Below are 11,001 nucleotides of genomic sequence, written 5' to 3'. Positions count from 1 at the left end.
CGTGCAGTGAAATGAGAATTAGTCATTATTAAAATTCGAACAATAACCAAACATGTCATTAAATGAAGAAACATAAATTCTATATAAATAAAGAAAAAGCAGCCTAACTATGCTTCTTGAAACAGACTGGTCCGACCAAAAAATATATATACATGAATCGGCGATCCCAAAGTATGTGCACCAAGATGGCGCACAACCTGAACCCTAACCTGGTACACATACTATGTTCAGGTTGTGCGCCAAATCTGCAGCAGTTACAATTGAGCCAATTTTTATATGATTCATAAGCAATAGCAAAATCACATAATGTTATGCAGGTAAAAGAAAAGCTTGTGTGGTTATTTGCATATTATGATCAAACAAAAATGTTCAAATTACTGTATAATTTTACTTGCATTATTGTTGTTTTTATTCTTTTCGCCATCAGAAAGACGGTAAAAAGCGGATAGCATTTGTTCTCGTATTTTATCACTAAGTTCTGGGACATCGTCCAAGGTCATCCCCTCAGTTTTCACATGCGGAAGAACCTCAGCCACATATTTTCCTAGAATGAACTTGCGTTCCTTCTTGTTGTAAAAATCCTCATATGATTTGAAGACGACTGGCACAATCGGAATTTGAGCACTGACTGCTATATTAAATGCACCTTTTTTGAATGGTAACATTCCTTTTTTGTGAGATCGTGTACCCTCAGGAAATATCCATAGTTTAAGTTTTCGTCGCAATACTTCGTTAGCCACATGTTCTACGACGTCTTGAGAAGATTTGTGGTTAGATCTTTTTACAAATACTCCCCCGCATAACCAAAGGGCTAGCCCAATAGGCCCTGCGTATAACAATGTATGTTTCCCCATAAACGACGAATCCGGTGGATATAATTCAGCCATTCCCAAAACATCGATAGAACTTTGGTGGTTACTTACAATAATGCACGGTTCGTCTTCAATCATGTTTTCCAGTTTTCTTAGCTCACTGGTCAAACCCAAAGCTTTGCGAATCGGGACCATCATTCTGGAAATCAACTTCAAATTCTTGGTACATCTACCATTGTAAATGAACACGGGAAGCCCGACGATGCTGGTGCAGAGTAGATATACATAAAAAGTTGTCATTCGAGCTTCATATCGAAATGGTGGGTAAATGGCGTAAAGCAGGGCAATCCCCACGCATATCGTAGTAAAAACTAAGATTAGAATCATTTTGACCACAAAAAAACCTAGAAGATATATATTCAACAAGAGTACAAAGCAAAATTTACTTTAATTTTGCTATTTTTTTGCATTATTAAATACTACATTCAAATTTTATCGCCTCATATACATACTGTACGTTGAAACAAACTATTCCGAATTGGTAATTGTAGCCCAGGGGGCATACATAGCTGTAATAAAGGCCATTTTTACGAAAAAAAAATATAATTTTAGTAGAGTAGGAAAAGACATATGATATCATGCCCAATTCTATCGGCAAAGGGTAGTTTTATTACATAACATCCAACCGTATCGATTGCTTTCTCGAAGAAAATTGTTACTTTCTTTGTGCTAACGATGCGATTATACTTTGACCTTTCGAGATTTATGTTGCGTTTTAATGTCTAGTAATCGAAATGTTTGAAGCTTAACCGAGAAACGAAGAATCTACTAAGCAATGAATACAGCGATCGCCGAACATCTGATTTATAATATTAACCACCATTCATAGTAATCGCTAAATCTGCCTAAAACTTTGAAGCTTTTCTGTAATAGTTTGTTTATATCCTATTCGGTCAAACGGTCTATCAAATCCGTCGCTGTCCCTCTCCTACCTCGCCTGTCATATCACACTGTACGGTTGCTCGTGTTTTTAGTGATTTGTAAACACCAATTTGGTCACGTGCGCAGCACATTCACTGACGAGTGTTAAATTATCGCCAGCGTTTCACTGCTGTCACTTGGAAGAAAGTCGACAAAGCAGATCGATTTTGCATGCGAATAAGTCGCGGCTTCAAAGGACGTACGATCGTTTGCTTAATATATAAAGAGAAGGTTTTCCTCTTTTTAGGTTCCAATGATTTCGGGAAATCATATACTTTGCAGTAACTTCGATTCAAATCATATGCTTTGCAGTAACTTCGATTTCCCCATTTGATCAGACTAAAGCTGTTAGCCTTCGACGGCGACAAACTAGAGGCCTGAATGACTTAAATGCAAGCTACCATGCGCTGTATATGAATCAAGAAGCTACGATATTTCAATAATGGATCGAAGTATTTCAAATCAGGTTTCTGGTCCCATTTGGCAATGAAATAATGGTTGGAATACACAATAATTTTCTTTCATTTGCTGCTTGCTTTAATAATAACTATGTCTTCTATGAATTTCTATGAAAAATGAAGCTTATTTGTTTGTTTATAAAATAAAATTATCCAAATGAAAAAAGATAGATCCTTTACTTTGAATTTGCTTCATTATGTTTTTGATAATTTGAATTCTTTTTTCTGTTTGTCGAACAAAATGCATTTAGGAACATAATCTTTGAAAAGCTCGGCTAAATGAGTTTAAGATGTAGCCAGCCTTCAACAGGATATTCATCATTATTGCTTCTTCAAAACTTGATAATTTGCAAAATTGCAAATAAATAAATTTAAATTTGTCGTCTTAATTTTTTGTTTCTCATATTGCAATATACTTTTTGAAAACCTGCCAGAAATTTTGTTTCGGTGATACACAATATATATACCATAGTTTGTGCCTAGAGTTCTGTTTATCTGTTGTGCTGTATTTTGATAAATGCTCAGTATACCACGAAGTACATGAAGCACTCGAAAAGTTTTGTATTACAAGGAGTATATTGCTTCTTATTGATTACTTTCTAGCCCAAATCATTCGAAAGAATTTTTCCTGGGCCAAGGGTGAAACGGTTATGCTTAGCAGTTTACTCTAGCTGACTGGAAAGCCAGAAAATTTTATTGGACACCAAGAGGACCTATTGATCGCTATAACATTTATTTATTTATTTCAAAAAAAATATTTTGGGCTTTATGGGATTCGTTTTTCACTTCGAAGTCTTGTGTGATGACGTCATCAAAATTAAAAATTGCCCACCATGCCACGGTTCCGTGATCACATCTTGGTGATCTGGTAGATAATGTACCAGTATTGCAAAAAAATTGATACTACTCCGTGTATTTGAGCATTGTATTTTCAGAGTAATTGATATCTTAGGTCACGTCCTAACATACGGGCATTGCAGTTACGTGAAACATCCTACGGCGGCGAGGAGTGCAGCAATTCCCTCGCACACATAGTTATCCTCATAGTTTGTTTCATTCGCTACGGGAACATGACGTCATTGAGTAATGTGGCAACCACTATTGTGGCGGGAAGCGAATTTTTGCTCACGATCTATTTCTAAGGATTTCATTCCGGATCGTAATTTTGGAGACGTTAATTTTTGCCCATTCTCAAACACGGATTTGTCACTCTTGCTCTCACAAATTTTACGTTGATTGGTAGGACTGAACGTTGATTGGTAAGGCCGAATATTCTAGAACGGTGGTCCTCAAACTTTTTTGGCCGCGCCCTTTTCAGGAATTTGTCAAGTCTCGCGCTCAACCTCAGAAATAACCAATTAACAAAAAGCTACAAATAACAGATATATAGTTAAACGAAAGTAGGCTATGTTTTATTCAACAAACACGTTAGAATACGTGGGTGGAACGTAAATATCCAAATTAAAGAAATGTGGGTATTACCGCAGTATGTGTACCAGGTTAGGATTAGGCAATAATTTTGTTCTGATTCCCCTCACTTTAGCTCTATTTAAGTTCGGGGACTGTCTGTGTTAGCCAAGTGAATATACTCTTGCTCATAGGTTTCTGTCCCTTTACACAACTTTATGTAAGGTAGGCGAATAAAATTAGCTCATATTGGTACACACACCTCCGGAGCACCGAAATGAAAAGAAAAGATCAAATCCAACCTTTTTTTTATTTTTAATTAGCTTCACGCCCGTCGTTTGATAACCGCTGTTCTCGTAAATGCGCGGATTGTAACGCGGAGTAAAAGTCATCAAAATAAGTGGGAACGAGGCTTGATTGGTAAACTGAATATTCTAGAAAAAGGGCGTGGTAATAGTCACCAGACAAAGTAGGAACGATCGTTAATTGGTTAAGCCTAATATTCTAAAAAAACGCACGGGGTAAAAGTCATCAGAAAAAGCAGAATTGGGCGTTGATTGGTGGAACCGAAATTTTACAAAACGCGGGATAGTAATCAACTCGATAATCAACGCTGCCTCGACCTGAGTCGTGTTAGTATACTTGCCGTTCGCGTGTCATCAAGATGTCAAGATGCTACGTTTTTGTTTTGTTTACAGGGCTGTGATAGGTCAGTATTGAATATGACCTAAAGTTATGCAAGAAGAATAGTCTTCAGAGTAATAAAATCAAGTACATAAGAGCCTTCCAGAGTTGAGTTTTAAGCGTGCGCGTTTTTTAAGGAAATTGGAACAAAATAATAGGCGAACCCTTGTAGCCAATTAGTTGTTATGTAACTACAAAACTACACCAAATTGGCCCAATTCGTGAGAAACTCATGAAAACGAAAATTAATTATTCCCGTTATAGCAATTATCAATTTCTCAAAATCCAATTTCAAGATTTAATAGCCTTTCGGTGCCATCCCATGTAAAAATAAAATTTATTTCCAGTAATATTCTAATAACGTAAATTCGAAATATCTTGTTAAAACCAAATTATCCACTTGAGAACAACTTTTTACATCTCATAATTGGAGTAAGTACGTGACCAGGAACACGGTGACTTGGCAATAACAAATTAATTGCTAGTAATGAACTTCAAGAAAACACTTTTAATAATGTTTGATTATAGTGAACCGAAAGCTAACCAGAAACCGGAATGACGCGTGATTCTTTAATCGTTAATGTAAAAATCTGTTTCTTTATTCTATTTTAATTGCTTGGTAGAAAGCTATATATTCAGCAATGTGTTTTGTGTTAATCAGACTAGATTTGATCAAATTGTGTGTACATTGTATTTCTGTATATATTGTCGGAATTGCAATAAACTCATAAGGTGTTTTCAAACGTCTCCTTACTACAGCCGAAGGCTATCGACAGATAGACAGTTCGAGTTAACGAACGCAAGACAAAACTATTGTCAGTCAATGCTGGGGTTATAATACATAAACCAGACCAATCTACAAACAATCTATGTGTAGTGGTAACTAATCACTATACCCTAACCTGGATTACATGCTACGTTCCGGTGCCGCCATCTTGCTTCACATACTTCAGAAGTACCAAAAATTTAATGGCATCTTTGGCGCCGCGAGCAAAGTAAATGAATAATAAATGATTGATAACTCAGTAGTAACAAACTTGTTAAATGATTTACAGAACACGAAAAAAATCACAGTTTGATATGGCGATTTTGAAAATTGATTTGCAATTCCTGCCGCGCATGTTTACGTCATCATGGACTGACTGACTGGATGTTCCGAAGATTTCAAATACGTCATCGACTTCTGCTCATGCTGATATTGTTTGGGAAAAAATTCGCGCGCCAGAAGTATATATGTGTATCAACATGGAGGTAACTAATTTTGTTCGCCTACTCAACATCAAGTTGTTTAAAGAGAACCTATGGGCACCTGCCTAACACAGACAGTCCCCGAACTCGTAAATAACTGAAATTGTAATTGAAAAGAAAATTGGAATAAAATTATAACCTGACCCTAACCTGGTACACATACTACAGGAGTAGAAGAAATCGATTAGAAAATTGCACCAACATCGGAGTAGAATATTTTTTTATTGAAGCATTGCATTCAAATACCAAGAATAAAATTATCATTCTATTGACATTTACAGGTTCAAGAAAATTTCATAATATTCGAGTGTTTTTAAGAAGACCGGCCACAGACATCAACCAAATGAGATGAGATACAACAATAAATAATTTCACCTGCGTCAAATAATCGTTCATTCAAGACGATAAAGTTACTAAAACGTGAGAACAATATTTTTAATTTGGTGCTTCTAGGCTATTTCTCGGAACGAGGATTTTAAAAATATCCAACTATTGAGTCGCTAAAGTTCATAACCTGCCTTGTTCGTGCGTTTTCTAGTCTTGCTAGGCAGGGCACAGATGTTGTCAGATTATATTTTGACCCTGAAAAGCAAATTTAAATTTCCGGATGTCATATGCAGTGTTATCATTTTTTTTTTATTCTAGGCCAACAGAACTTATAATTTCGCAATATTATTCTTAGTGTTCCCATGTTTTTTACATCTCAGGGCCAAATAAACTCATTAATTATAACAGTAACAAGAAAGCTATGCTCAAATATATGGACACGTAGCGCCACCCAATGGCAATAATTTTGATGACGTCATAGCGAAAAAAAAGTAATAGCCTTCTGGGGAACAATTTTATCTTTAACCACTGGAAATTTCAAAGCAATTGGTCCAGGATTCGAAGAGAAAAACGATTTTCTAAAAATGATGGAGACAAATAACGATAACAACAAAATTTTGAAACGATCGTTATGTCCACTAAACGTGTTCAATAAGTAAACTCTTAAATGTTTCACAGGAGACGAGAAAGATCCACTGTTCGTATGGCAAGCTGAAAACTGATTTGTAATTCATCTGCCGCATCATTTTACCAGGACATCTCAAATACGTTATCGACTTGGAAAGGGTATTTATTGAAACAATTTGTCGTTTTAGACTAATTATTGCTGCTAATTCAGATATTGTTTTAAATAATACGGCGCTCCAAAAGCGTGTGTACCAATATGGAGGTAACTATTTTGTTCGCCTTCTTTATACATCAAGTTATGTAGAGAGACTGAAACCTATGGACAGAAGGTAACACAGATAGCCCCCGAACTCGTAACAAAACTAAAATAAGGTAAATCGTAATAAAATTATGACCTAACCCTCAACATATACTCATACTACGGTAGTAGCAGAAATCGACTAGGGAAATGTACCAACATGGGAGAATTTTTTTTTTTTTACAAATGCATTGCATTCAAATTATAAATTATCATTCTATTGCCATGTACAGGTTAAAGAAAATTTCATAATATTTGATTATTCAAAAAGACCGGCCACAACATCAACCGACTAAGGGGAAAAACAACAATAAATATCTAATTACGCTAAAAAATAATCATTCATTCGAGCATTTAATGAGGGGAGGGGGCACAATGCTAGGCGTGAAGCTGGCTTTATTTTTAATTCTGCTAATGAAAATAACACTATAAATACCACTGCAACAGACGGGCCATAAGTGCTAAAAGCATTCGGCCACAGAAGGTTGGGAACTCTCATCCAGACTATTCCTCCAGACAAAAATTTCAAAAACACTCATTTAACAAAAGGGAATGAGTCACTATAGATTAGAGGGTAGCAAGGTTTTTGAACCGGGGTTAAAAAATTTTGCCTACCTAGATTGACGGGCCATAAAAGTGTGACTTAAAAAAATACATTTTATGAACAATATCAACAGTGTTACAAAGCAAAGGTGGAAAACAATAAGCCCCGTGCCCAAAATAAATGTTATCGCAATATTAACAAATTCCTTGCGTTCATTTCAGCTAAAGCTTCTAAATTCGATTTCGGTTTGATTGTGGCAGCATCAGGCGGTCCAGATTGAGGTACCCAACGCGCCTGATTTGGCCCACGGGCCGTGCTTTCCCCATGTCTGCTGTAGATCATATTTCGGCGCTCCGGAAGTATTGTTACCAAGATGATGCACAACCTGAACCCTAACCTGGTACACGTACTATGTTCAGGTTGTGCACCATCTTGGTACGAATACTTCGGGAGCACCCATATTTGACCTTGTTCATCGAGCCTTGCTAGAGAGGGTACATTATTTTATACAGCAGTAGTTTGATTGCCTTGAGTTTTTACTTTGGAGAGCAGATATAAGTTTGTGCCTGGAATTTACTGCCTATCTATGTTCTTTTTGTCTTGACGTCGGCGCTTTTTAACATTGTTTGCAGGCTGCATTTAACCATTTTCGCTGATTGCATTTAACCATTTTTTGCTGGCTGCATTTAACCATTTTTGCTGGCTGTATCTATTTTCTTTGCTTGCTACATCTAACCATTTTTTGCTGGCTGCATCTAATCATTTTTTTGCAGGCTGGATCTAAACATTTTACTATTTTTTTTGCAGGCTGGGTCAACCGTTTTCACCATTTTTTTGCAGGCGGGCATCTAACCGTTTTTACCATTTTTCGCAGGCAGGCATCTAACCGTTTTTACCATTTTTTGCAGGCAGGCATCTAACCGTTTTCACCATTTTTTGCAGGCAGGCATCTAACCATTTTTACCATTTTTTGCAGGCTCTGTTCAACCGTTTTTCCCATTTTTTGCAGGCTCTGTCTAACCGTTTTTACCAAGATTTGCAGGCTGGGAGTGGGACTAACAGCTTTTACAATTTTTTACAGGCTGAGTTTAATCAATTTTACTATTTTTTTGCAGACTAGATCTAACCACTTTTTTGGAGAGGCTGCATCTAACAATTTTTGCAGGTGCTAGGTCTAACCATTTTTACTCTTTTGCTGGCTGCGTCAAACCATTTATTCTTGCAGGGGCTGCGTTTAACACATATGAAACACTCCGGATGGCCGGATCCGGCCGCGGGCCGTAATTTGCACACACTGGATTAGAGCACTTTAGTAGCTGTGAGCATTCGTCAAAGGTAGTTTGTTGAAACTGAATTTTTTTCTTATTCGACTTTAGAGGAAAGCCAGAAGCTTCGTGAAACTGGGGTTGACATCAGATCTACAAATTATCATTAGGCAAAGACCATGGCAGGTATAAAGCTCAATCATTCTTGTTTAGTCTTGTTTGCTACACAAATCTGTTAATGGTATTTATCAAAAATATTATCACGTACTCGAGGAAAGAATATTGGACACTTGTCACTTGACTCTCTGGTATATAATTATATTTTGTTGTATATTATTAACTTATTCCCATTCTAAAATTGATGTACAACCTGTGTTTTGCAACTTGAACTGGATGAATAAGAGTGTAGAGTAAAAACATTCTTGTTTGTCTAGTTCGTAACATAAAGCTTTGTTGAAACTGAATTTTTCTTTATTTTAACAGGAACGACGGAAGCGTTGTGGACATCAAATCTACAAAATATCATTTAGCAATAACTTGAAGCAGGTAAAATATTAAAACATCAACCTCGTTTTTCTAGTTTGCAACACGAAGCATGGCTTGTTTTGGTATTTGTAAAAAATATTTTTGCAAACTCAAAACTTTTTGCATAAAACAAAATTAAGACACTTGTCATTTCTAAAATCTTATTTTACAGGTCGATTGATTTGCAAATGGTCGTCACGATCTAAAGGCGGTTCTTCACTACAGCACTAATTCCGATCTACACCAATCAAGAAACGTGGAACTATAGACTTGAAAACACTGATCGGAACTATTACCACTGTCGAACTGTGACACTATGAAACTCGGAAATGTGTCAGACTATCAAGACGTCATAACTCTGAAAATTGTTATACGCAGACAATAATGCGATAAACTCGGTGAATTTAGACCAGGGGTGGCAAAGTTTTTGGACCAGGGGCCACGTGTGACGTAAAAGTTACATTTTATGAACAATATTTACAGTGTTACGACAACAATAAGCCTCGTGCCAAAACTAAATTTAATCGCAACCTCAACAAATTTCTTGAGCTATTTTTTACGCTTTAATTTACCTTTACGCGTTTAAATTACGCTACCTTTTTACGTTTTAATTTGGTTGTGGAAGTATCAGGCGGACCAGGTTATATTGCCTAATGGGCCGGATTTGGCTCGCGGGCCGTAGTTTGCCTGTGTCTGATTTAGCCCCTTAACAGTGATTCCAATGAGCTATCTTGCCACACGTGTTAGGCTATGTTAAAATGCTCGATTGTACATAACCGTATAAAAAAAATACCAAAAAAGGAAATGATTTATACAAATATTTAAAAACACAGCACGAAAATGATTAGCACAGATGGTGTACCTACCGTAGAATTGAGAAATCTCAAACGACTTAAAACATTTATCCTGCTAAGGCCAGACATAATTATATGATCAACGTAGTTTATGGCTAGATATATCTAAACATATTCACTAGAAAGCGAAAACTTAGATTATTCGTGTGTATGTATATAAACTGTTCGTCAAAAAAACATTTTGTTAAAAATCTAAAGAAGAATGCTAAACTGCCATTAAGCTACAACCTCGTCACTTAGCAATCCATAATTTCTTCTTTTACGTCGGAAATACCAGACACCTACAACCAAGACCAGGATTACAATAATGATAATGATAACTGCCGCTGATGCTCCACCACTACCGCCGCCACTAGAGGGAGATGCGGGTTTTGTGAACGACTGTGATTTGATTTTAAGCGAGAAGCAATGTGGTGTGCTGTGAGGTGAGCCAGATGGACTATGTTGGAGATCGTCGCCTACTGTGTCGAGACAACAATATGTACCTCCGTCGTGCTTTGCTGTACCTGAATTGATAATAAGTGTAAATATCGTATAAATTGGAAGGAACACTGATGGTTAATTATGGAGTCTAATCTACTCCAACACCATCTGACACCAATGTAATTCGAGAAACAAAAAAAGTGAGAAATTATATTAGCAGAGACATTTTTACGTTGTGATCTGATTAATCTATAATAATTCTCCGTGATCACGGAGAAATTTAATTTAAAAACTATATGCCACACTGCCATGTAGGCTACCAAATTTACTGAAGCATATTTCATTGAGACTTTTGGCATTGACGAATGCAGTATTGATACCAAAGCTACACAAAAGTAACCCTGTATCTGAGGCATATAGATGTAAATGAACTTCACTTGATCGGACATTGCTTTATTCAGGCCACACCGATATATATCGCGAATAAACACTATGCTGGAACGATGCTTCTGATATATATATATATTCATGATTCAATCAAGTTTATT

The 11,001-nt window shown here is 36.5% G+C and overlaps 1 protein-coding gene and 1 long non-coding RNA gene across 2 annotated transcripts; one reads left to right on the top strand and one right to left on the bottom strand.

Annotated features, from left to right (window-relative positions):
• Positions 1-2: 2 nt before the first annotated feature.
• On the bottom strand, positions 3-1,234 carry LOC120332446 (1-acyl-sn-glycerol-3-phosphate acyltransferase alpha-like). The gene has a single exon (XM_039399690.2). The coding sequence runs from the start codon at positions 1,197-1,199 to the stop codon at positions 375-377; it is 825 nt and encodes a 274-aa protein (XP_039255624.2). The 5' UTR covers positions 1,200-1,234; the 3' UTR covers positions 3-374.
• Positions 1,235-4,315: 3,081 nt separating this feature from the next.
• On the top strand, positions 4,316-9,475 carry LOC144431329 (uncharacterized). The gene is made up of 8 exons (XR_013479948.1): positions 4,316-4,367; positions 5,398-5,593; positions 5,872-6,010; positions 6,596-6,703; positions 8,502-8,551; positions 8,763-8,837; positions 9,135-9,197; positions 9,349-9,475. It is a non-coding gene; the product is annotated as an uncharacterized LOC144431329 (long non-coding RNA).
• Positions 9,476-11,001: the final 1,526 nt, after the last annotated feature.

Source organism: Styela clava, chromosome 13 (assembly GCF_964204865.1).
Source record: "Styela clava chromosome 13, kaStyClav1.hap1.2, whole genome shotgun sequence".
Classification (NCBI taxonomy): Eukaryota; Metazoa; Chordata; class Ascidiacea; order Stolidobranchia; family Styelidae; genus Styela; species Styela clava.
The sequence above is the reverse complement of the archived record's forward strand: the minus strand, read 5'-3'. Positions and strand labels throughout refer to the sequence as shown.